Source organism: Oryzias latipes, chromosome 15 (genome assembly GCF_002234675.1).
Source record: "Oryzias latipes chromosome 15, ASM223467v1".
In the NCBI taxonomy this organism is placed as follows: Eukaryota; Metazoa; Chordata; class Actinopteri; order Beloniformes; family Adrianichthyidae; genus Oryzias; species Oryzias latipes.
The window spans coordinates 2,787,466-2,812,794 of NC_019873.2; the positions used below are offsets into that span (position 1 = coordinate 2,787,466).

At 40.4% G+C, this 25,329-nt stretch overlaps 1 protein-coding gene across 1 annotated transcript in view; it reads left to right on the top strand.

Annotated features, from left to right (window-relative positions):
- The window catches only part of kndc1 (kinase non-catalytic C-lobe domain containing 1), a 42,151-nt gene extending 17,072 nt beyond the window's left edge, over window positions 1–25,079 (top strand). Inside the window, exons 12-27 of the mRNA XM_023963473.1 lie at window positions 380–457; window positions 600–729; window positions 11,271–11,614; window positions 12,367–12,460; window positions 12,544–12,641; window positions 12,723–12,907; window positions 13,927–14,037; window positions 14,149–14,293; window positions 16,512–16,667; window positions 17,040–17,237; window positions 17,377–17,459; window positions 19,109–19,259; window positions 19,758–19,880; window positions 20,218–20,277; window positions 20,645–20,802; window positions 22,328–25,079. Coding sequence (XP_023819241.1) covers window positions 380–457; window positions 600–729; window positions 11,271–11,614; window positions 12,367–12,460; window positions 12,544–12,641; window positions 12,723–12,907; window positions 13,927–14,037; window positions 14,149–14,293; window positions 16,512–16,667; window positions 17,040–17,237; window positions 17,377–17,459; window positions 19,109–19,259; window positions 19,758–19,880; window positions 20,218–20,277; window positions 20,645–20,802; window positions 22,328–22,556 — 2,343 coding nt within the window. The 3' untranslated portion in view covers window positions 22,557–25,079. The remainder of the gene's footprint in view (window positions 1–379; window positions 458–599; window positions 730–11,270; window positions 11,615–12,366; window positions 12,461–12,543; window positions 12,642–12,722; window positions 12,908–13,926; window positions 14,038–14,148; window positions 14,294–16,511; window positions 16,668–17,039; window positions 17,238–17,376; window positions 17,460–19,108; window positions 19,260–19,757; window positions 19,881–20,217; window positions 20,278–20,644; window positions 20,803–22,327) is intronic.
- The last annotated feature ends 250 nt before the right edge of the window (window positions 25,080–25,329 follow it).

The following is a 25,329-nucleotide window of genomic DNA, read 5'->3' on the forward strand; positions in this document are numbered from 1 at the left end:
TGAAACTCCTTATTCCAATTCTATTCCTTATCGTGTTCGTTTGTTGAGCTAATATTCTAGATGATTTTTCGATTCCTCCCATGGTTCATGAAACTAAATAAGCATCAATGTGGAGTGAAACAAGCATACATTCACTCTAATATTGGTCCAACCTGTAGTCCAAAACATATGACAAACAGTGGAGCTAAAGCATTGACCAAAATGAGCTGGTTTGTACACACAAGGTGAGCTGCAAGTGAGATATGATCATGGGTTTACAGGAGGGAATAAATATATTTCTACTAGTTCCAATTCTATTTCAGTCTCTTGCAAAGGTCAGTTGTATGATTTTTTTTACCATATGGCTATAAAGTGTTGTTTTTGTGTGGATTTGTTCCAGAGCTGCCATGACAACCTGTCACTCAAGGGAACAAATGCTGAGAGCGTTTGGAGCAGACTGGTTCGCAGAGTTCACTCAGTAAGGGTTTTTTTAGTCTCTTACCTATTTGTCAAGGTGGATACAACCCCAAAGTGTCCGTTTAAGTACCAACTTCCTTGTACATTTTAAGAATCTTAAGACTCTTTGAGAAAATATAAATTTTTGTGCTATTTCCTTTCAGTCTGCCTCTAGATCTGGGGCTTCAGAAGATGTGAATGCACCAGAAGCTCACCAGTGCGAGGAGCATTCGTCAATTGGCGGTAGAACATCCTTAACTAGTTTTAGAAGTCCCTCATGCAATATATCTTTATAAACTAAACTGAATTCATAAATGAATGTGTTTGGAAATCATTTTTTTAGTGAGCTGCCTCATTTTCTGTTTAGTCATTTGAAATATTCTCCCTTAAAATTCTAATTTACCTTTATTTTAGGAGCACCTTAAATAAAACAAAGTTCATTATATAAAAAAGAAAAATAACTGATTGCAGTCAATATCTGCTGTGGGACATGATAATAATAATAATAATAATAATAATAATAAGACTCATTAGAATTTGCTCTTTTAACAAACAAATGAAAAGTGAAATCAATTATGTGTCCAAAGTAAAGCTAACAGGGCACAATAGGAATATAAACTCTAAAAGATATGTACAGCTAAGCTAAAACCATACATTCTAAGGTTAGATGAGGCTATCATGTCCTCAGACAGTCTGTATTTCAGGCAAGGCCCCTCAGTGTTGGAATGAGGCCTCGCCACGAGTTTGTGTTCTGACCCTGCGGACCCCCGGTAGATTTGCACCCGAGGACCTGAGGGCTCTGGGAGGATCATAAGCTAAAAGCTATTCTAAATAATAAAAGGAAAAAGGTGGGGCTAGTCTGATTTTTATAAACTACTAAACAATTCTTGTAATTGATCCTAAAGCTGACTGGAAGCCAGTGCAGAAATCTCATTATTGATGAAATAAGTCTTCTTCTTTGTGGTCCTGGTTAAGAGGCATGAAGCAGAGATTTGAAGAAGCTGCATCTGAATAATGTTTTTTTTTTTACTCCAGAAAGGAGGGCCTTACAGTAATCTATTCTAGAAGTTATAAAAGTATGAATTAATATTTCAGCACTAGTCCTGGATGGAAAGTGTTTAAGTCAGGTGATGTTTCTAAATGCAGTCTTTGTAACTTGGTTTGTGTCTGCTCCAAAGCCATAAACTGGTGTGTGAATGTACGTGAATGTCCCAGAGATGGTCAGAGGCGCAAACTGGCAGCCACGCCTCTGTCAGTCTGCCCCAGGGCAGCTGTGGCCACATCAGTAGTTACCATCACCAAGTATGAATGAATAACAGACACATTGTAAACGCTTTGAGCACCAAGAAAAAGTGCAGATAAATCTTAGCCATCATTATTATTATTATTATTATCAAGGTCTGTATCTAAAGTCCTACAGAGGTTTCTGGCTATATTGGACACAATCAAGTTATGAGTGGATGGATGGCATTGACGCCTCTCTCTCTCACCATCAGGACCAATAATAAAAATTGAAACCTCTGTTTTATCTTGATTGAGCTTGAAAGGATTGTCTTCTGCCCATGTTTCAATATTTAAAATGCATCTTAAGCAGTCTCTTGATGATGTCACCAAGCAGAATGTGAAAAAAAAAAATGTGTGGAACCAGGAGGGACCCTTGAGGGACACCAAACACAACAGTCTGTGCCTCCCAGATGACAAACCATTTGCACTAACAATAGAATCTCTACCTGTGAAATATGACTGAAACCATATTAGGTCCATTATTATTTATCTAATTGTTAAAATGGACTGCAAACTTCTGGCATGTTTTGCTGCTGAAAGTGGCATATGGACCAGAAAAACATTTGATTGATTGACCAGTCAATTATAGACAAAAACACTTTTGGTTTATAGTAAATGCATGCTATTAATTTGGATTAGTACCCCTGCATTGTACATTAAAAACATTTTTTTTCTGAAGATTTGATAACGAGTGCAACCTTTTCTTTCTGCCCTGCTGGAGTTTCTTTTAAATATAGTGGTTTCTTCCATGCTTCATGAAGCAGAGGTTGTGGTTTTAACAGTTTTTTTATTTTTATTTTTATTTTTGGCAAGCAGCTTTGTCCAATATGACTTTATTGTTAAAATGTTGGTTAAATCTGAACTTGAAATGTTGGTTGGTTGTTTTCCAGGTATGACATAAAGTTTGCAGCTACTTAAAGGTGTACATAACCCATTCCAACAGTTCTCTTGGAAGTTTCTATCTAGCAAAACCATTCACTGTAAAAAAACAAAAAAAACATAGGTATGATCTGAGATGCCTACATCCTCAAGAGAGGCCAAAGTGGCCATGACTAATTAGTGGATCCAGAGTGTAACCCCTGCTGTGAGTGGAGACATTGACATGTTAAAAAAAATCCATGGCTGTTGAGAAATTAAAAAAAAATTTGGACACAAAAGTCTGATGCATCATCAACATGTAGGTTGAAATTGACCACAATTTAGCTATTTGCTATTTTAGCTATATTTTAGTTATAAATCCATTTGTAAAACATGAAATCAGAATGATGATCTGAGGTTTGACTGAGGACAATGGTCAAAAATCAGTCACAGTTCCAGTTTTGTGAGTCTCTGACTAGCCAGTCACACTGGTATCAGTAACTGCACTATGCACCATTCCCTGAGAGAGTGCGTCAATTATTCCAAAATGATGTTCTGAAAAAAGATGGCATTGTAAAATCCAACCGGGTGTTTACATGGAACTTTTTATGGAATTTACTGGGTACTTACAGGGTGTTTACATGGTACTTTTTATAGGACTTGCTGGGTACTTACATGGTAGTTTCTTTGTGTCAACTTAGTACTTACATGGTACTTGCTGTCTATTTATGTGGGACTATTTGGTTCATACTTATGTGGTACATACTGGGTATTTATACTATACTCACTGGGTATTTACATGTTGTTTAAAGGTGTTTTTTGTGGTACTTACCACATGTAAGAACAAGGTAAGTCCAAATAAAGTACCTTGAATTTAAGTCTGCACACGTTCGTTTCATGGTATTTACCATTAATTTACTACAGAAACTACCCCTTAAGTACAATGAAACTGGACTGTAACAGAAAGTCAGCCACATTTCCACTCAATTACTTGGTACTTTCAGTAGTAAATGCCGGGTATGTGGTAAGTACCACAAAAGACACCTTTACACAACATGTAAATACCCAGTATGTACCACATAAGTATGAACCAAATAGCACTACATAAATACGCAGCAAGTGCCATGTAAGTACCCAGTAAGTACCATGTAAACACCCTGTAAGTCCCCAGTAGTTACACAATAAGTACCACGTAAATACCACTTAAGTACACTGTATGTACTGTACTGTAAAAGAAAGCATTACCGTCAAACCTTTCAAGCTAAAGAAGATGCTAGAGATAAAATGTGTTCACATCGTTTATTTTCTAATTTTATCTCGAGCCAATCTCCTTGTTACTGTGACATTAGTGTGCTTTTAAAACATGTATTGCATGAGACAATATCCCTGATATTGTATCTGGCATTGTTATAACCATATGTAGGTTTTGTGCCCATGGCCAATGAGAGCCCACTGGTTCTTGTGCATGGCCCTGTTCCCCACAGCTCTCCAAACAGCAAAAGACTCCCAAGAGGTCTCGCCGCCTCTGCTTCACATTTCATCACCATCATCCTGACCAACCAAGGAGAGAAAGAGGAAGAGAGACAACCAGGACCTGCTTCAGAAGGGTAACCCTTTAGATAATGAAATAGACGCCATCACTATACGTTATTTTAAAACTTCTGGCTAGAAAACCTTATATTGGACAAAAAAGACTTTTGTGTTTTATTTGGCTATAAATCTTGTTCAGTTGAACATCTTGGTGATTTGATATCAGATTTGTAAGAAACATTGATTTTAGGATAAGAAACAGAAACGACGAGCTGAGTGGTACCCGTAGTCCTTTGGTCCCTATGTTTTGAAACTTGAAAACACAAGAAAATTACCATCTTTGTGTGTTTTCAGCAAACAAGATCTCTGTGGCTTCAACTGCCACAAGAGGCTGACATCTTGCCTTTTTGCAGGCATGCATTTCTGTGGGATTGCACCCCATTCTTTGAGAAGCTGTAAGAAGCTTTAAAATGATATGTTGGTCATTCCTACAAGTGAGTTTGAGATGCTGGGAAACCATTCCATCCTCTCTTCTCTCTGGAGTTCTGGCAGTAGTGTTTAAAACTATGTGCTCTGTTTGGCTGAGTGTGCGTGGAAATATGGAATTGCCACTGATGGCAGAATCTCTGCATCAAGATTTCCTCCAGGGAAGACGAGCCCTATTTTTCTAGGTAGGGAAGCTCCCCCCATACTATCACACTGTCTCCACCTGAAGATGTTGCTCTGTTGTTATAGCAGTCAAAATGGATTTCTCTGCATCTTCATGATACTTCGGTTGAGATGCTACAAGCAGAATGTTAAAACAAGTCACAAAATAAAGTATTCAATATTGACAGATGTTTTTATTTATTATTGAGACACAAGTATGAACTTGTCAGAGGTAATACAACTGTAACTGGAACAATTGACATTTGTAAATGTTTAATGATTCTAATGTCTGTAATTCTCAGTTCTCCTAGCTTCATTCATATGCCATGTGTGGCATACAAATATGCCAAATATGTGCTTGTTTTTTGCAAATCTTTTTAACTTGAAATGAAAATATAAAATGAAAACATTTATTTTTAACAGGACTTTTTAACAGGATGGATTTACAAAAGCTGGTGAAATTATACAAAAGAGAAACCTTGATTTCTCTTCATCTTCTCGGTCTCTATTCCACAAAGCCAGCACGTCCAAGAGACTACTTTCTCTATCTCTCTCTCTCTCTATCTCTCTCTCTATATATATATACACACAGTACAGACTAAAAGTTTGGACACACCTTCTCATTCAGAGTTTTTGTTTTCATGACTATGAAACTTGTAGATTCACACTGAAAGCATGTTAAAAACACCAAAGACACAATTTTCATTGGAGTGGGGCTTTAAAATTGTGAACAGGGGGCAAACACTATAGGTTACTACTTTCGGCTCCTTTACATTCATATTTTACATTAAATGTAAACTGTTTGAATTGTTTTAATGAATGAATAAACAATACAATGAAAATACAGAATGAAAAAGGAAATAAAATGAGCATGACAGGGTTTGATTCAGCTTTCACAATAAACTATCACATGTTTGAACATCAATTATGTAATTATGTTTACAGAAGAGTGATCCTGTTATTCATGAATATTTTTACTGGTTTCTGGTCAAACACTCTCTGTCCACTTCATTAGGTCCACCTTGCTAATACCCCCCTTTGCCTTCAAAACTACCTTAATCCTTGGTGTCACAGATTCAACACGGTTCTGGAAACATCCTCAGAGAGTTTGGTCCATGTTGACATGACAGCATCACACAGTTGCTGCTTATTTGTCGGCTGAACATCCATGATGCCAGTCATGGATGAGATCTGGTGACTGTGGAGGCCATGTGAGTCCCGAGAATACATAATGAAAGATAAAATTACTTTATTGATCCCAGTCTATGAAATTTGATTTTTGCAGCTGCAGTGCACAGGTTAAGTTTCTAGAAAAATATTAATGGTCAGTGATAATAACAAAACTCTGGTAAAAAAACAACAACAATCTTATCCAAACATCAACTGCAGCTTATATATAGCTCAAGGTTGATGAGTTGTATAGTCCAATGGAGGGAGGAAGGACTGATCTCCTGTAGCAGTTAGTATGGCCTGCCTCAGCCTCTTGGAAAAGGCCCTCCGCTGTCTACCAAGTACAAGATGGAGAGGGTGCTCAGGATTATCCATGATGGACATGAGTTTGATTTGATTTGACATTCATTCTAGTTTACTTGTTTGTTTGGACACATATTTCATTTCCACTTGATGATCTGGAAGAAATCCAAGAATCTGGAAAACTTCACTGTTCAGTAGCAGGAATTTCTGTCTGAGTCTCACTGCTGGAAGTTTGGATGAAGATGATCTGGATCCACTTTAGGTCAGAGAATCAGATCCAATAGGATTTTCAAAATGATTCATTGGGTGGCAGTTTAGCTCAGGCGGTAGAGCAGGTCGTCCAACAACCGAAGGGTTGGCGAATCGATCCCCGCTCTCCCCACCCAGCTGTTGCCCCCCTTCATGGATGCTGACAAAAAAGATGAAGTGTTCCCCCCACACAGGAGAGTGTAAGGAGATGGGGGGGTCCTCATCTCTGGCCTGGCGTCTGCATTAGCCATATGTTGACATGCTAACTGTCCGTCACCTGATAGCGTCTCGGAGGAAACTCACGGCTAACATTACTTCCGCCTCGGCGCAAAGTTAATACAGTGGCGACCTGGGGGGTTAGCCCCGCCTATAGACTCTAAGACTCATGGGAAGTGTGAAATCTTGTGTTTTGAATCCTTCACCATCACTGAGAGAGCTGCAAAGAGAAGTGAGGTTCATGTTGTTACGCTGCTCATAAGCGTTGACATGAAACGGGTTTTATTGGCAGAAAGGAGATGGAGCAATCTGCTTGTCTGTCTACTTCTTCCTCTCTGAAACTGTTTGAGGGCGTGTGGAGTATGGGCGGCTAAGGACAGTCTTAGCAGCTGGTTAATTAGCAGCTCGGCTCTTTTTTCCCGCTACGAGTGATAAAGTAGCTGGGTCGTTACAATGCATATGCGGGGAAAAAAGAAAAAACGTACAGAAACGGTTCAGTTCAGCTACGTGTATCGTTCACCCCTACCGACTAATTAATACTTCACGACACATTTACCACACACTCGACAATGGTACGTTCCATTTTCATGTCTTCCCTTGAGGTGGCAGTATGAGCCTCAAGGGAAATAAAGACACACCTGCACAGCTACTCCTCCCATGACCCTCCACGGGTCCAGACAACCCAAAAACTTGCAGCACCGGTCCAGGTAAAGCCCCGTAAAAGTCCATGTGACTAAGGGTTTAGTCGTGCACTCCAGCCCATCTACACTGAGACTTTTTTACCTTTCTTTTTTCTGAAACAGGGATGTTTTCTTTAACTGTTGCTGCAGCTATGCTGCTTTAGTCTCACTGCCCTCTTCCGTTTGGTGTACTCAAGCATAGAAAACAGGGAATTCTTGTTGTTCAATATGGCTTCATGCCTGGTTGGTCCTGCTGCAGCATGAAGCACCTCCTCCCCTTTTTAAGAGAGTCTGCATATGTGTGAGTGTCAACAGCACACAGCTCTGGAGAGTTTAAACTAATTACGTTGAGTAATTTACACAAGAGTCTTTATTAATGGACTCAACCCGATTAGCCAACATTTTGTATTCATTTTGGTCTTTTGTGGTTCCAGATTGAAAGCAAACACAATAGAGTCCAGATGGAACATTTATTTAAATATATTCTTCTATTGATACTGGTAAGTGGAAATGCTGAATGATCAAGTCCTCACTGAGCGTGACCTCTCCTCATCTGCACACTCACTTATGCATGTGCTTGTCCATACCCAGCACCCAAACAGTCACTATGGTAACAGTTTTTCTAGCATTTATTCAGATGCAGAGGAGAATTTCTGGCTGTGTTGGGGCACACGATGTAGGATTTGTGATAAGCTGTATTGTGCATGTGCATATGAAGATACATTTATATGTAAGCCAGAAAGAAGCTTGTCAAATCATTTTGACATCTTTTCAGCCAGGCGTTGGCATGCTCTTGTGCTCGGGCCGATGTGTGGAGAAACCATTTAATCTCCTGCAGAACGGAGACGTCCCAGCTTTTCCTCAGGCTGCAAACTTGTTCACAGAGCTCAGCTGTGTGTTGAAGGCTTGTTTTTCCACCCTTGCACTTCTTCTGACGTCATTTGAGGAGGACTTTATTAACATTGTCTGTGCTTAAACTCTAAAAATGAGAAAAGACGGACATCATTTTGGGTTAACCTGCACTTGTATAATAGGTACCTTCAAACATCTGTTTTTAATTGTTGTGTTGTTATGTGAGATTATATGTTGTGTTTTACAAGACAGTTTTTTTAGAGGGTGCATTGGTTTCCTTACTTTTATTACAAATCCAAGACAAATTTAGTCTTAGTCATACAAATTCCAACGTTTCTTTCTCAGACTTCTCTATTATGTCCAGAAAAAACCATTAGAAGTGTCATCTCAAGTTCTGGTTCTGTAAACCCAGTTTATTCCCAGTCTTTCATACACCTCTTACAGGGACCATATTGAACAGAGTCCATCAAAGGCTGTGAAAGAGGCAGCACTCACCCTACGCTGTACAGCCACTGATGAGGCAGAGGTTTGCCTCCACAGCTGTCTTGATCTGAACGGAAACATCTACACATCCCAACCTGTTGATGTGGATACTTGATGTGGGGGAAAAAGAAAGTGTTGAATTATGCTGAATTAAGAACAATAACAGAGCTGGATGACTGATGGTGGGAAAAACATGTTCAGATCAGCCATTGCTGTTTAGATCACAAAGATTGCTTGCAGTTTTCCTTTTCCATTTATGCTGGATTGCTTTCTGGGTATTTTTTTACTACATGATTGTAAAATGTCAGACTGTATACATCTGAAAAGGAAACTTATATCAAGTCAAAGTTCTTGACTGAAACTCTGTGAATTTACTATGCATGACAGATATAATACACAATGTAAAGATTGTCACCAGGGAATTATCATTTTAGCATTATCAATAAACATTTTTTATACTTTTGTCTGACAAGCCATTGATGTTTTCATGGGTCCAAGTGGAGCCACAAAGTCTGAAAGTTTTAAACAATGTTCATTTTGTGCTGAACTTCGTGAGGCAAACAAACAAACAAACAAACAAACAAACATGCATTTCAAATCTGCACAAATGACACAAAAATAAATAGATATGTCATTGGGCGAAGATGAAAAAAACTCCTTAAACGGTTCAGTCTTACTGCAGTTCTACAATGAAGCATTTGAACAGTGACACCACCTGCTTCTGACCAGAGTGTTTTTCTTCAAACAAACGTGTTTTTTTTCCCTTCTAACTCAGTAGAAGTCCACAGTGACCACTGCAGAACAAATCCCTGCATGTATCTGCCACGCTTTTGTCAGTTTGTTTCTGGATTGGCACAAGAAACCTACCAAACCAACTGTTTCCTCTGCCTGTGGTGTACATGCACATATGCATGAAATTCAAACTGTACACGCAGGTGCATCATTCTGACACCAACTGAAAATCTTTGCCTCTGACACCAATTCTTTATTCATTGAAATTTACTGTTAAACTCAAAAAAATGAAAGAAAACATTTCAGCAAAGTTTAGATTTTAGTTAGGTGAACTAGACCGTCAAAGAGTCATACTGCTGATTGAAAGTCAGAGTAGGATGCTTTGACATGTGATGTGCACAAAAATTATATGTCACATAAATGGCGTAAACTTATATAGTGCTTTTCTACCTTCTTCAAGGCCCAAAGCGCTTTAGAGTCACAGACCCATTCACCCAGTCACACACACATTCAAACACACATTCACACACTGATGGCGGCTTTGCTGCTGAAGACTGGCGCCCGCCTACCACCAGAAGCAAGGTGGGGTTCAGTGTCTTCCCAAGGACACTTCGACACATGGGCGTGCAAGGCTGGAATCGAGCCGCCCTGCCGCTGCACCACGGCCGCCCCCACATAGAAAGTTTATCAGGTATTTTAGAAGCCTTCCTCTTCCTTCTGGGGTTTTATATGAGGAGGAAGATGGTTGAGGATGGTTCAAATCCCAGCAGAGACCTTTCTGTGTGGAGTCTGCATGTTGTCCTCGTTCCTTTCTGGGTTTTCTCCAGTTTCCTCCCACAGTCCAAAAACATGTTATACAGGTGAATTGGTGTCTCTAAAATGAACTTTAGGTGTGACTATGAGTGTGCATTTGTCTGTTTTTGCTTGGGCCTGCCATGGACCAGGGAACTGGGGAGGGTTTATCTTGCCTTTGCCCTGCAGTACCTGGATAGGCTCCAGCATCCCCATGGGCCTGAACAGGAATAAGCAGATATAGAAGATGAATGAACAGACTGCAATGCAGTAAAAACACTAATGTCCTCACAAAGCAGGGTCTTCTTAAATACGAAGAAGGTAATGGGAGACTTGCATTTTCCATACAGAGATCAAGTCTGCTTTTGCATCTGTCTGATCTTTTGAGTTTTTCTGATTTAGCCCTTGTGCTATCTTAGATGACCCCCCCACCCTTACATTGACGTGTTCTCCCTACCATGACAAAGGTGGATAAAGGTGGAAAGATTTCATGTAATCCATGGACACCAGTGAAGATCACAAATCATTGAAGAACAAAGGTTCAGAGCACTGTCTAGTGGGTCTAGATGACCCAACTCCCAATGTCAAAGTGCCTAGGATAGAGCAAGGGTTACAAAACCAGCCGCCAAAGTCACGAGAACTCTGAGAGACTGCTGGTTGCTGGTCTGAAGCTTGAAGCACATTCACAGCAGTTCTGAAGAGATATTCTTGTTTTCCTCTTTTCTGCAGCTTCTCCTGTGACATTGATGAGCACATGTTTGTATGTTTTCGTCACACTTGCTTATTCTAAATGAGCCATTTGAATACACAAGTAAACTCTTAAACGCATTCTTGAGATGAAGTGATAAGGATAGAATTTGTGTTGCATGTATGCAGAACAGTAAGCGTATTGTTGAGCTGGGTCTTTGCTGCACATCTTTCTCTTTCAGTTCTTTGTATAAAAATGTGATTTGTCTTTTTGCTCTCCATGTGATTAGCCCTCCTCTTGTTCTCCTCTGCCTCTCTCTCTGTGCCTGCTCTCTCTGTTTACCATTTGAGGTTTGAACACTGTCAGGTCAGACTCTGTGGTCATGGAGGGGGGAGATCTTTCAGCGGGTGGCAGTGATGAAAACCCCTCTGAAGTTGAGTTTCTGTTGGAGAGGGAGGAAGGGCTGGAGGAACAAAGGAGCCCGTACTTCCCAGATGACATGGAGGACAGCGAATCTCTGGAGTTTGAGCGACTTTTTGCTCCCGGATCCAGGGCGGGAGCCAGGGGCCTCTGCTCCGGCTCAGCCTGGGCTTTGGCCTTCTTTGGAGTGGATTGTTTTGATCCAGAGGTGATGGACTATGCAGCAAATCTAGGGATGCACACGAGTTCGCCAAGCCTGGACATGAAGGCAGAGGTGAGTAAACCTGTGAGTCAGCTTTAACCTTTTCTGTGAGTCTGAGCAACCAGCAGGCGTCATCATTTATTTATCAGGTTTTCAAAGGCTCACTTCATGCTCTTTTTATTTGTTGGGAACCTCTTTTCTCTGGAATCGGTGAATATATGGTATGAATTTTAAATCTGCAAATTATTTGAAGTGTTTTCTTCCCTCTAATTTTACTGAAACACAAGACTCCAGGTACCTTTTCAGAAATGCCACACATGTGTGTGTCGTGGAAGCACAGCAGCACAGTGGAAACGCTTGTTGCATTTTATTCATTATTGCTCACCTGGCGACGCCGAAATTTTCAGCACAGAGTTGGTTTTCTTGTCTCTAATAAAATAGGTCACCGTCAGGCTTTGGGGTAAACAGAGCAGGAAGGGGCATTAAAGATAATTGCCCCCACACTGGGTCTAAATATGAACGTGTTGAACTTCGCTCTGGGCAGAAGTTATTAACATTTGCAAAGGAATATTAATGAAAGATTTAGTAAAGATTTACTTTGATGGCACCCCTGTAGTCTCAGACACATCTTTATAGCAGCTACTTTAAAAGCTGCAACTTCCCACCCAGCTGACTTCAAAGTGGTTGCCATGGTGAATGGAAAATAAAAACAATAAATAGTTGTGCCACAGCGAGTGGAAGCACCACAGGGCATTTTCCATTCAAAAGCGAAGAAAATCTTTTGTCTGACTTTTTGTGATCTTGTCCATTTTTCTTTTTTTCAGGAACTTCAGCAGCAGCTGATTATTGAGACGAGGAATCTGAAGAAAACCCGAAATTTCTACCAAAGGTTAATTCAGCAGGAGAGGAAAAACAAAGGTGGAGGGCTTGTTACACTGTCATGGTTAAGGGGATTGCTGATCTTTTAGTGTGATCAATAAAATGTGTGCTGCATCCTGAAGGTTCAGAGACAAAACTGATGCTCTCCAAGCTAAAGTCCCAGCTTGAAGAACTACGATCCAAAGTGACCTTCCTGGATTGCGTAAAAAAATATCTTGAGGTACTTCTTACAGCTGAATTTCAAGACTTCAGTGAGGACGTGCTCTTGTGCCGTTTGTTAGACATCCTGTCCTGTCTGCAGGTTCTGAGTGTGGACCGGTGGGGTTTGGAGGTTTCATTGCTGCCCTCTCTGGCTGTCTCTGGAAGGGACTCCTGTGAGCTTCAGTCCTCTGATAACCCCTCAGCCCTGAGCTTCAGTGTCAGCAAGGGGAAGAGTTCACTCCAGGCTGGGTCTCCTCTAGGCCTCATGGCTTACCTGTATGCCAGGTATAACTGCTGAGAGTTTCAGCTTGAGCTGCATGTGTGATGCTGCTTTATTAAGTCCATTTACCCTTCTAAGGTCATAACTGGAACTTACATTTATGACAATTTAGACATGCCAATGACTTTAATTGTACTAATTAACAGTTCTTTTTTACAGAATTAATCCGCAAATGTTTTTAACTATAATGTAGCTTTTTTTTCAAAGTTTATAAAAAGCTTGGAAACTAAACAGTGTTTTAAGTGATGAATACGGTTACCAACCCGCTCTGATCACCTTTTGATTTATTGTAAATGTGTTCCCAGTGGTCTTTTAAGTAGGATTGTGTCAACAAAGGACATACTAAGAGCTCGGCGCAGGGAGTTTGTGGTAAATCCAACTTATTTTCAACGTCACAAAATGATCTTTTTCAAAGTGCATTTTTTCATCTGCTCCTGATTCACAATGTTTTGAATAAATAAATACTCAGAAGTGCAATTTCGAGCTTAATTTTCTTTATAAATATCCTCCATGATGAGAAAAATGCCACAAGAACATTTGAAAAACACCAGAAATACAATTTTTATTAGAGTGGATCGTTAAGTAAAAAAATAAATGCTGAAAAAAGCTTCCGGTATATTTGAATTGTATCTGCTGAAATGCTTTTCTCTAGGAAAGCAAAGAAACAATTTCCCCACGCTTTGGTTTAAGGGTGTTACATACGGTTCAATTTTTGATCTAGAACTGTGGCGCCCCTACTTTCAGTCAGAGCTGGTTAGATGTTTGTTTGGAGTATTTGTTGAAGTTTTGCTCCAAAGAAGATTTCCAGCAAAGTTTTTAGTTTCCACATCTTTGAGACTTTTCAAAGCTCTCAGTTGAGATCTGTGCGTTAGTGGACGCTCATTTTAAAGACACATTCGTTCTCTTGGAGATCTATATTGTGTGGCAGATCAGGAGGCCATTAAAGTAAATGAGGGTATCTTGTGACAGATCAAGACTCCAGGCATCAGCTGCAGGTCATGTTCTTTGCTTGCTTTCCTCTCAGAAATGCAGCTGTTGAGGGCTACATCCAGCAGTTCCTGTATACTTACCGTTTCTTCTGCACTCCTGAGCAGTTCCTGCAGTTCATCATGGAAAAATTCAGCTGTGCCACAAGGTAACAGTGGTATGGTGGACTTTGGTAAAGTGTAACAGGAAGTCCAGGAATGGAAGCAGAAAAAACTCAGAAAGTTGAAGATTGGTTTATTGATGGTTCTGTTTTTTCCAGGGGGGGTCCAAATATGTCAGGAGACATGGAGAAGATCTTCCATCGCAGTCTGGATCTGCTCCAGCTCTGGGTGACAGACTGTAGATCCGTGGATTTCAGACAGCGCAGCCTAGTGGAAACAGTAGAAAACTTCCTAAACACTGAAGTATGAACTGTTTATTTTTTTAACCAAAATTGCTTCAATAAATATATATGTAGTAGCTCATAAAACAGTCAGTTAGGATTTTTCAAGGATATTTACAACTGTACAATCTGGATCTGGAATCCCCACAGGATCTTTGCTCTCTCATTCTCTACCACCTTTGGAGGTGTTTCCCATTTAAACTTTGGGGTCTCCAGTTTTCAGTTAATGTTCTGCACACATGTTCCTATATCAGGGGTGCTCATTATGTCATTCAATAAGGGAGGATGTGGCGCTAGATCACGGGCCAATCAGAGATCAAAAAACAGAAAAAAATATATATATATTTATTATAAATAATCCGTCAGCAGATCATCACCCTTACAGTGTAATCCAGCTCTGTAGAAAGGCCAATCGAACCTCCTCTGAAACATGCATCACTGTGTTTAACTACACTGTGTGCACTTTTATTTTTTCTTCTCTCTGCTCCGGGGCAGCAGAAGGCCCTCTGCGCACAAGCCCTTGGTGGAGGACCACTCTGGCCCACAGGAGCTTTTCTTGAGGCCTCGGCCAGTCCATGTGCCTCCTTTTTTGCCAAGACTCAGCCGTCCTGCCCGGCGCCTGGTCTGCGGTTTGCGCCCGAGGGATCCGGGCCCACTTATGCAGCAGTGTCCACTCTCTACAGTATGTTCAGTACAGACCAAAAGTTTGGACACACCTTCTCATTCAAAGAGTTTTCTTTATTTTCATGATTATGAAAATTGTAGATTCACACTGAAGGCATCAAAACTGTGAATTAACACATGTGGAATTAAATACATAACAAAAATGTGTGAAACAGCTGAAAATATGTCATATTGTAGATTCTTCATAGTAGCCACCTTTTGCTTTGATTACTCCTTTGTACACTCTTGGCATTCTCATGATGAGCTTCAAAAGTTAGTCCCCTGAAATGTTTTACACTTCACAGGTGTGCCCTGTCAGGTTTAATAAGTGTGATTTCTTGCCTTATAAATGGGGTCGGGACCATCGGTTGTGTTGTGTAGAAGTCAGGTGGATACACAGCTGATAGTCCTACTGAATAGACTGTTAGAATTTGTATTATGGCGAGAAGAAAGCAGCTAAGTACAGAAAAATGAGTGGCCGTCATTACTTTAAGAAATGAAGGTTAGCCGGTCCGAAAAATTGGGAAAACTTTGAAAGTGTCCACAAGTGCAAAAACCATCAAGCGCTACAAAGAAACTGGCTCACATGCGGACCGCCCCAGGAAAGGAAGACCAAGAGTCACCTCTGCTGCACAGTACAACTTCATCTGAGTCAGCAGCCTCAGAAATGGCAGGTTAACAGCAGCTCAGATTAGAGAGCAGGTCAATGGCACACAGAGTTCTAGCAGCAGACACATCTCTACAACAACTGTTCAAATGAGACTGTGTGAATCAGGCCTGCATGGTAGAATATCTGCTAGGAAACCACTGCTAAAGAAAGGCAACAAGCAGAAGAGGCTTGTTTGGGCTGAAGAACACAAGGAATGGACATTAGACCAGTGGAAATCTGGGCTTTGGTCTGATGAGTCCAAATTGGAGATTTTTGGTTCCAACCACCGTGTCTTTGTGGGACACAGAAAAGGTGAACGGATGGACTCTACATGCCTGGTTCCCACCGTGAAGCATGGAGGAGGAGGTGTGATGGTGTGGGGGTGCTTTGCTGGTGACACTGTTCTCATCAAGAGAATGCCAAGAGTGTGCAAAGCAGTAATCAAAGCAAAAGGTGGCTACTATGAAGAATCTATGATATATTTTCAGTTGTTTCACACTTTTTTGTTATGTATAGAATTCCCAATGTGTTAATTCACAGTTTTGATGCCTTCAGTGTGAATCTACAATTTTCATAGTCATGAAAATAAAAACTCTTTGAATGAGAAGGTGTGTCCAAACTTTTGGTCTGTACTGTATATATATGTAGAGAAAAAGAGAGAGAGAGATTGTCTTGGTTAGAGTAAAGAGTTCATTAGAAGCAGGATGAAAATTAATCTAAACATAAAACTAAACTAGCCAACCAAAAAGTAAAAAAAATAAAATAGCAAACTAGAAAGACAAATAGTTATGAAGGTTTCATAATGCTAAGGAATCATTATATTGAATTAAATTGTTTGTTATGTATTGAAAAAAGTCATTTTGTAAGTAAATTGTGACAAATACAGCTCCTAAATGTGTTTCCATTGGTTCTGTTTGTTTTCTCACAGGTGGTTCCTGCGTACAGCCAGGGGGAGGCGCTGCTCCACGCTCTCCACAGCTGCCACACTTCCTCTACAGACACACAAAGGAAAGGAAGCAGTAGTGGACTTGATGAGGATGACTCTGTGTGTTTGCATTCATCTCTGGAGGATCTGTGTAGGAAAGTCAGTTTGTATTTTTTGTATTTTGTATTTTTAATCTCACTTCAGCCTTCAGAAACTACTGTAATATCCACAGCAAATGAACAAACCTTTTAATCTTCAGGTGGAGTTAAACAAATAGTCAAACTAATTTTACATATTGATATATTTTTTACTTTAAAAATAACAATGAATGGTTAATAAATGATTTCTATTTATTCAAGTCAAATTAAATAAACAAGGGAATGGTTGTACGTATGAAATATTCTGCAGCCAAAGCTTAGAAATGTCTGCGCTTCTTCATAAAGAAGCTCTCAGTGCGTCTCTGGAGGTTTTTGTAGGATCAGTAATTCAAAGGTGTTGAAGCACAGTCCTAAGTTCTGTGGACGTTTTCAGTGGAGGATCCCGCGACTGGTGGAGTCCTCAGCCTCCACGCCTAAACAAAAGGCTTTCTCCATCTCTGCTGCCCTGCCCATGCCCTGCCATGGCTCTGTGATGTCCAGCCTTTGCCTGCAAAGTGAAGAGCAAGTCCCGTTCAGCCAAAACGAGTACAGCGCGCAGCACATCGCCCAGCAGCTCACGCTCCTGCAGCAGGTAGGATTCATTCCCCTTTGCTCCAGGACATGGTCAGGATGTTGTATTTGAACCACTAGAGGGGGACATCACCATAGAAACCAGAATGAAGGAGCTGGCATCTTCATTTAATGAATTCATTTTGACTCCTGCTCTGCAGGAAATATTTCAAGGATGTCATCCAGTTCATTTCCTCAACTCCAGGATACAAGGAGTCAGAGACAAAGTCTTAAGTCCAAATAAGTAAGTAAGAGTTAGTTAGCTGTGTGTCGACAATGTTATTTTGTTGAAAAATCCTCAGTTTATTTACTCCTTTTTATTACAATTATAGTATGCATTCTGACACACCACTCAGTGGTTGAGAATCAGTTTAGAAAAAAACATTTTTATGATGTGAATGTTTAATCTGTGTTTTTATTTAACTGAATTGAGATGTGTTTGATAGGTTAGGCCTTTTTAAGCTCGTATGGTGTCTTTTTAGAATAAGTAAGCCATAAAAAAACCTCACAAAGCCCAAAGGCTGAACAAAACCTGCTTGTTTGGAATTCAGGGCATGGTTGATAGATACAACTTTGTTTTTAAGAGTGAGAACAAATATAAAAGATTTTCATGGAAAATATTAAGCTCATTAAATAATAAATAACAAAATAATGATGTCGTCTTTGATGGTGATGCATATGCACACACATGCACTGGCCACTTTATTAGGTACACCTGTCCAACATTCCAATCAGCCAATCACATGGCAGCAACTCAATGCATTTAGTCATGTAGACATGGTCCAGACGATCTGCTGCAGTTCAAATCAGCATCAGAACAGAGAAGAAGATGATTGAAGTGACTTTGAACGTGGTTGTTGGTTCCAGACGGGCTGGTCTGAGGATTTCAGAAACTGTTGATCTACTGGGATTTTCACCCACAACCATCTCTAGGGTTCACAGAGAATGGTCTGAAAAAGAGAAAATGTCCAGAGAGCAGCAGTTCTAATGGTGGAATTGCCTTGTTGATGCCAGAGGTCATAGGTCAGACTGGTTCCAGCTGATAGAAAGACAACAGGAACTCAAAGAACCACAGGTTCCAACCGAGGTCTGCAGAAGAGCATCTGTGAACACACAACACGTCCAACCTGGATGCAGATGGACTACAGCAGCAGAAGACCACACCGGGTACCACTGCTGTCAGCTAAGAACAGGAAACTGAGGCTACAATTCACTCAGACTCACCAAAACTGGACCATAGAAGATAGAAAAACTGGTCAAGAAGACCTTATTGTTTCTGTCAAGATTAGCAGAACAAGCAACATTTTTTCCTGTGAGCTCCTGCTTTTTATCTGACTTTGATCAGTGATCACCAGCTGCTTTGAGTAGCTCTAAAAAAGATTCAGAAAAGACTCCATTTCAATAGAAAACCATGAATCATCATCTTGGAGAATTAGCTGTATCTGCTTATTAGACATTGTTTATAAATCTATTTTTTTTATTGTTCATTGTTTTCTAGTGAGCGATACCTTTTAGATCTGGAAATCATACAGTTACTAATGTTTCTGACTGCTTCAGCCTGGAAGTTCAGAGTTCAGAATGAACTTTCCAGACTTTTGTGAACTTAAGAAACGTCCAAGTTAAGCTTGTTTAAGATTTTTCCCATTAAAGCACCTCTTCCGTCTAAAGGTTTCATGCCCGTACAGCAGAAATTCATTAGTTAATTCATGGAATAAACAAAATTTCTAGAACATTGATGTAAACAGAGAAATTTGGCCTTAGGAATTTCTGCCATTTGTTGCATCATTAAGTGTTTCCAAACTACAGATCTTGAGATGGAAATTGTTCATCTAAAGAAGAGTTTATTTTTTTTGTTGATGCTTTTCGTTTGTGTTCACCTGCCTCCCTCGCCAGGAATGTGTCACAGCCGATCCCAGCAGCAGGGGGCAGGGGTGTGCTTGTTCAGGAGGGGGCAGCAGACACTTTCCTTCAGCGGCTGCTCACTCATGCTGACAGTGTCACAAACTGGATCTCTGCTGAAATAGTCATCTGCGACTCAGTGAAGGTGAGAGGAGGAAACTCCTGAAGGGGAATGGGTCAGGAACCAAAAGCAGTCCATATCCCACATGATGACAGCTGCAGGACAGGCTCCAGCAACCCTGTGATCCCGAAAGGGATATAGTGGTAAAGGGATGGAGGATGGATTATTTCGATATCACTCTGCAGCTATCTAATTTCTTCTAGTAATTGCTCAGAGCAGACTCAACAGTGTTTTCTGTTTTTATCCGTTGCAGATTTTTGACATCGTTTCACATTTACAAATTTAACACCAATCAGAAAAATGTATCAGGCACATCTGTCCAACTGCTTCTAATTCAAAAGAAAAATGGAGAATTTTTCTGAGGTTGTTCTGGAGTTGATTTCAGCATTTTTCCAGATTTAAAGACATTCAGTGCTCCAGCTGCAACTGCAGATCTGTCAGTCTGTACATTCTATCTCTGCATACTATGAGGCTCTTCCTTGCTGTATTTCCATCACATTGGTCGGTGCTTTCTTTCCTCAGTCACAAGCTGCCTTGCTGACCAAGTATTTATGGATAGGAAAACACTGCTACAAGTGGAGGAACTTTGCCACAGCCATGCAGGTCCTTGGCGCTCTGGAAAATGTGATTGTCAGGCAATTACCAGTAAGGCTGCCTCATAAATTTCTTCTGACACAAACTCTGAGTTTGCGTAATAAATCGTCTGCCTTCAGCTAAATGTTTTTTTTTTCTGTTATGATAGAGCTTTGATGGTACTTAATTAGTTTCACAAATGAGAAATTAGCATTAATGAATTCAAATAAGATGTAGAATATTCGAGTGCCGTGATGAGAAATGTGGAAATGAAAGTGATTAAAAAGATTTGAATGAAAGAAAACAGAAGTTTCCATAGTTTAGTTCACAGGTACGTCCTAATACATGACTCCAGTGCATGGAAAATTCAGTATTCAGCCTTTTTTTGTTCTTTTTTTCTGACCAAAAGGCCTGGAAACACCTGACTTCCAAGGTTTTAGAGATCCTGGAGGAGCTGCGAGCTGTGCAGGTGTGTGTGTATGTGTGTGTGTGCATGCGTGTGTGTGAGTGAAAACATGGTGTTTGGTGTTTGTAACTGAGGGCTAGGATGGCCACATATTGTGAAAGTGGGCTGCAGGGCAAACAAATCAATAGAAAAACAGCTTCAAGCAACATAGCTGTGTGCTCACAGCTTACAACTGGCTCTCCTGAAAGTTCCTCTTGGTGAAAGTGAAGCATGAGACAACACACACACACATCACCCAAACTCTAAGAGCGGGGAGAGAAAATGTTTGTCTGACCATGTCCACATTGTCCTGTTAATGGATCAGTTGTTTTATTAATATTTTACACAATGAAGCAATTTTCACTTGTGTTGTTGCGTAACTCAATTACAGGTTTTCCTGAAGAGTGATGACCTGTGTCTTATGGGGGGACAACGCACACATAGGAGGCCCACCCTTCCCTCAGCACACATCCTCGCTATGCACGTCCAGCAGCTGGAGATCGGCGCTTTCACACTCACTACTGGAGCTTACAAGTGGAACAAACTCAGGTATAACTCTCTCTCTGTCTTTGTTTACCTGTCTATCCATTAGTATTGGATAAATGACGAGAACTTTATGGATGAGAGTAAAAGTGGGAAAGAACTTTGACATTTTGACAATGGGGCCAAAATCAGGTGGCTGGAATAATAAACAGGAACATGTGTGCAGAATATGAACTGGAAACCCCAAGGTCAAAATGCGAAACACCTCCAAAGGTGGTAGAAAATGAGAGAGCAAAGATCCTGTGGAACTTCCAGATCCAGACTGATAGGATGGTAATGGAGAACCAACCAGACATTGTAGTGGTGGATAAAGAACAGAGGAAAGCCGTTGTGGTGGATGTGGCAGTGCCAAGCGATGGGAACATCAGGAAGAAGGAACATGAGAAACTGGAGAAATACCAGGGACTCAGAGAAGAACTGGAGAAAGCCTGGAAAGTGAAGGTGACAGTGGTGCCTGTGGTAATTGGAGCACTCGGGGCAGTAGCCCCCAAGCTGGAGGAGTGGCTACAACAGATACCTGGAAAGACCTCAGACCTCTCAGTCCAGAAAAGTGCAGTGCTAGGAACAGCTAAGATACTGCAGGACCCTCAAGCTCCCAGGCCTCTGGTAGAGGACCCGAGCTTGGAGGAGAAACCACCCACGGAGGGTGAGAGGGGCGTTTTTCTCACACATTCTGATTACTTGCATGTGTGTGTTGATTGCCTGATTCAAAGAATGATGTACCTCTATCTCAGTGTTTGTAGCTTTGTGATTATGTACAGGGCGTTACACACTGTGTAGACTGAAAGTGTCGACAGGCAGCAGATGTCCCACCATCTTGCTTTTGCAGCGTGGATGTTGAAAAAGAGGAAATATCTCTACAAAGAGATGTGTGGAGTTAAACTCTCATCAAATGCATTTCTGAAGTGCTGCTCTCATTTCCTCAGTCGTTCCATTCATGTCGGTAAAGCTTGAATTTTCCCTCAAGGGTGATGTTCCAAAATGAAGCAAATCAAATGCAAACAGTCAAGGAAATGATCATTGCGGCAACAGATAGGACATTACTGTCATAAATGGAGAATTAGCCGGCTCTCGCCATCTTGGGAATCTGTTTATGACAAATTTGGCCAGCTCTCTAAGAGCACATATTTTCCTGTGTCCTTCTCCTTCACTCCAATATGGCTGACCAGATGCTGGGGTCACAGCAAGTGGCGCTCGCAGAGTAATGGCACAGCTGTTGGATTTGGGCTGTTGGTAAAGGTGTCAGTGCTGCTCCAGATGGTGCCTGTAGGACGGGGGATGATTGAAAAAGAAGTTTCTGGTCGTATGCTTGAAAGGTGTTTGGGTGCAACCAGATGTTGGTGTCAGAATACTATACAGAGAAAGGCAGAAACACAGCTGGCTGTGACAGACCCCAGTCGATCCAGTTCTCCCCAAATCAGGTCATGATGGCGCTGGTGAGATTAAAACAGACGCAGCCTCACTCCTCTCATATTGTCCTTTGTTTTGACTGTATCCACTCCTCACGCATTCCATCTGCTGCTGTTTCCAGGAGCATAGCAAAGGTCGTGAGTCAGGTCCACGCCTTCCAGGAGACTCTGTACCCTTACAAGCCAGACAGAGACCTTCAGGCCTACTTGCACAGCCATATTACCAGGCTCGCCAACACGGACATCCACCTTTTGGCAGCTGACAATGATGCCAACTTTCAGCAGTCCAGCGAGCGTCAGACGCGAAGAATCCACAACACTCTGAAGAGAGTGAAGGCCACATTCCAGTGAAAGCCCCGTAAGTTCACATCCCAAAGTCAAACGCCTCCATCGTCCCAGCTCTGATGTCTCTGTTGCTGTGATTCTTTTTTTCATAAGTCTGCAGCATAACCTTCAGCTTCCAGGCAAACTTCATCACTTTCATTCCAGGTTCTGCAGCTAATCTCCTCTGTTTGATGTTTGATGAACTCGCTTTCACACAGAATAAAGAGACGTGTTTCTTCTTCACAATGATTTTCCTTCTGCTCTTTCCTTCATTTTTGTTTGGCCTTTCATGTTATTGGACTGGAACATACTGTAGATGCCACTCAAAAAACCATGAGATTTGTTTCTTAAATTATTCTGTGTAAAAGTAAAAAAGGTGGGGTGTCAGATAAAATTTGCAGGTATATTTTATTCTTCAAATGCCAACCTATATTTGTTCAAATTTCTATGTTGGAGTACTTGAACTTTGAAGGAAGATATGTTCATTAAGAAGAAGGAAATGTGACCCTTATCTCCCATTATTTGTATGATAAACAGTATTTCAATGGTCCAATACAGGCTGTGTCGGTACGGTTCTTTTCTTTCTGACAAAACCTTTTTAACACAGTTAAAGAGCTGTGTAATGCTTTAGGAAAGCCCAGGTTTTACCCTGGAGTTACTGCATATGGGTATGGTAGTATTTGTTTGTAAGTCTGGTGTCCTTATATGTGTGAATATTGTTGGTGCAGTAAACAACCCAAATGATAAAGGAGTGCAGCAGAACATCAACAACTGTCCCAAGGGCATTATAGGTTCAATGTTAGCTGTGCAGCACCAGCACAAGGAAAAAAAAAACACTGCTGGAGTTTACTGATGTTTTTTTACAAATGTAAAATCTTGTTTTTTTTTTGCAAAGAACATTTTCCATTACGACATTAAAATCTTCAGTGTGAGAATGTTAATAATCTGATGTTGACCAACTAAAGGCGAAGTTGTGACTAAATGTTTCCTTAGAGATCTGCTAAGAAAGATGTCAGAGGCTGGAAATTTGAAAAGTTGATTTGTACAACGAAGGCTTCTCGCTAAAAGGCTAAAAGAAAAAAACGGACATTGAATGGAAGTAAGTTAATTGAAATGGACCTTGTTATTTATCTTTCTGAACCCAATTGATCAGGGCAGATTGTCATCTTTACTAAGTCTGATTGTGCTGCTGCACAGTTTTTGTTTTTTGTTTTTACCTGGGATTTCATCAAAAACTATTCAATATAATCTTTGGGTTCATAGGTTAATCATTTTTTACATACAGATGAGGCCATAAACGAGACACTGGACGCAGAATCTCTGACCACCTGTTGCATTTTGAAAACTCTTGTTTGAAATGAAGGTTTACTGGTAATCATGGATACGAAATTCAATTAAAACAGTTTTTGCAGCAGAATGTTTATACGTTTATTTCTGGCGTAAAGTTTGACTTTTTCTTTTGAAGCCAGCCTCTAGAGGCCATTAAAGGAACTGCAATATTTGGTATAATCCAGGCTAGCTTCAAGTTTGGAAACAAAATGTGAGGACTTCATTATTATACAAACTTTAACAATCTTGGGTGTTTGCCTTTTTTTTGTTTTTTGCATTGTGTAGCAGCTTTGATAGATTTCACTGGCACTTTTTACACGTTCAATTGCAAATGTTCCCAGTATTTTTAAAGTCAGACCTTTGTATTGATTGTCAAGTTTATTTAAATTCCAGTTTCAGAAAGTATTTTGGATCCAGGTTCCAGTTCTGGTCCCTTTGGTGTTTTCTCTAGAAAGACTCCAAAGAGGTACGTGACACACTTATCCTAATCAGTGAGCTCTGAACATTGTTTACTCTGAAACAATCTATTGTACACACAAACTGACAGAGACTGTTGAGCAATGCAAGGAGAGAAGATCCATCTCACCTCTTCACAGGTTACTGTAACGTCACAACCACACAGCAACTTTTACTTAGACTACTGCAGTAAACATTGGGTGTAATTTCAGTCAGGATGTGGTATTCAGATCCGTAGAAGCCCAGCTACTAAATCTTTAATTGAAACATTACCAAGTTTTTTACCACCATGTCAATCATGCAGCCAGATCTTAATTGTTTATTTTAATCAAAATAACTTTTTTTCTTAGAATGTTTCCATTTATTGGTCAAACAAGTTGCAACAGCAACGTTTCTGTTCTCTTTTCAAGAAATCTCAATGATTCAATTAAAACTCTGAAGCTGTAAATTAATATCTGATACTGATTGCACCAAAAGGACATTATTTACTGTAATTGCATTTATTTTCAACAGCCTGTTGATGGACAAGGAGACAAGCTTTCACTTGTCTCAACATCTTACTGTTGCAGAACAAATGATAGAACATAACAAGCTGCCATTGTGCAAATGTTATTTGAGAAATGATGTTCAGCCGGTGTCCATTTTTCTGTTTCCTGCCAGCTCTCTTCTCATGATTATGTGCTGTGAAACTGGCCGTGGAGATGGAATGTGACATGCTATGAAGATTTGCTTAATTTAGCTAAATAAATGAGATTTACAAGCGCTCTCTTGCCAATGTTTATTATTGTCAAACAGGGAGCTGGAGAGAGTATTGAGGGTATTTCAAACAGCAAACATGGAACTTGTTGCACATCCTCTTCAGTTGTGGTGTTAATGTGCATAAATGTGTGGTTCCTTTATATCAATGGGGGGCTGTAAGAAGATATACAGTAAGGGCAGCTTGTAGAATCTGAAATGATGATTTTAAATGATCATTTTATTTGTCAATATTTGTAAAGGATCATGGTATTTCTGT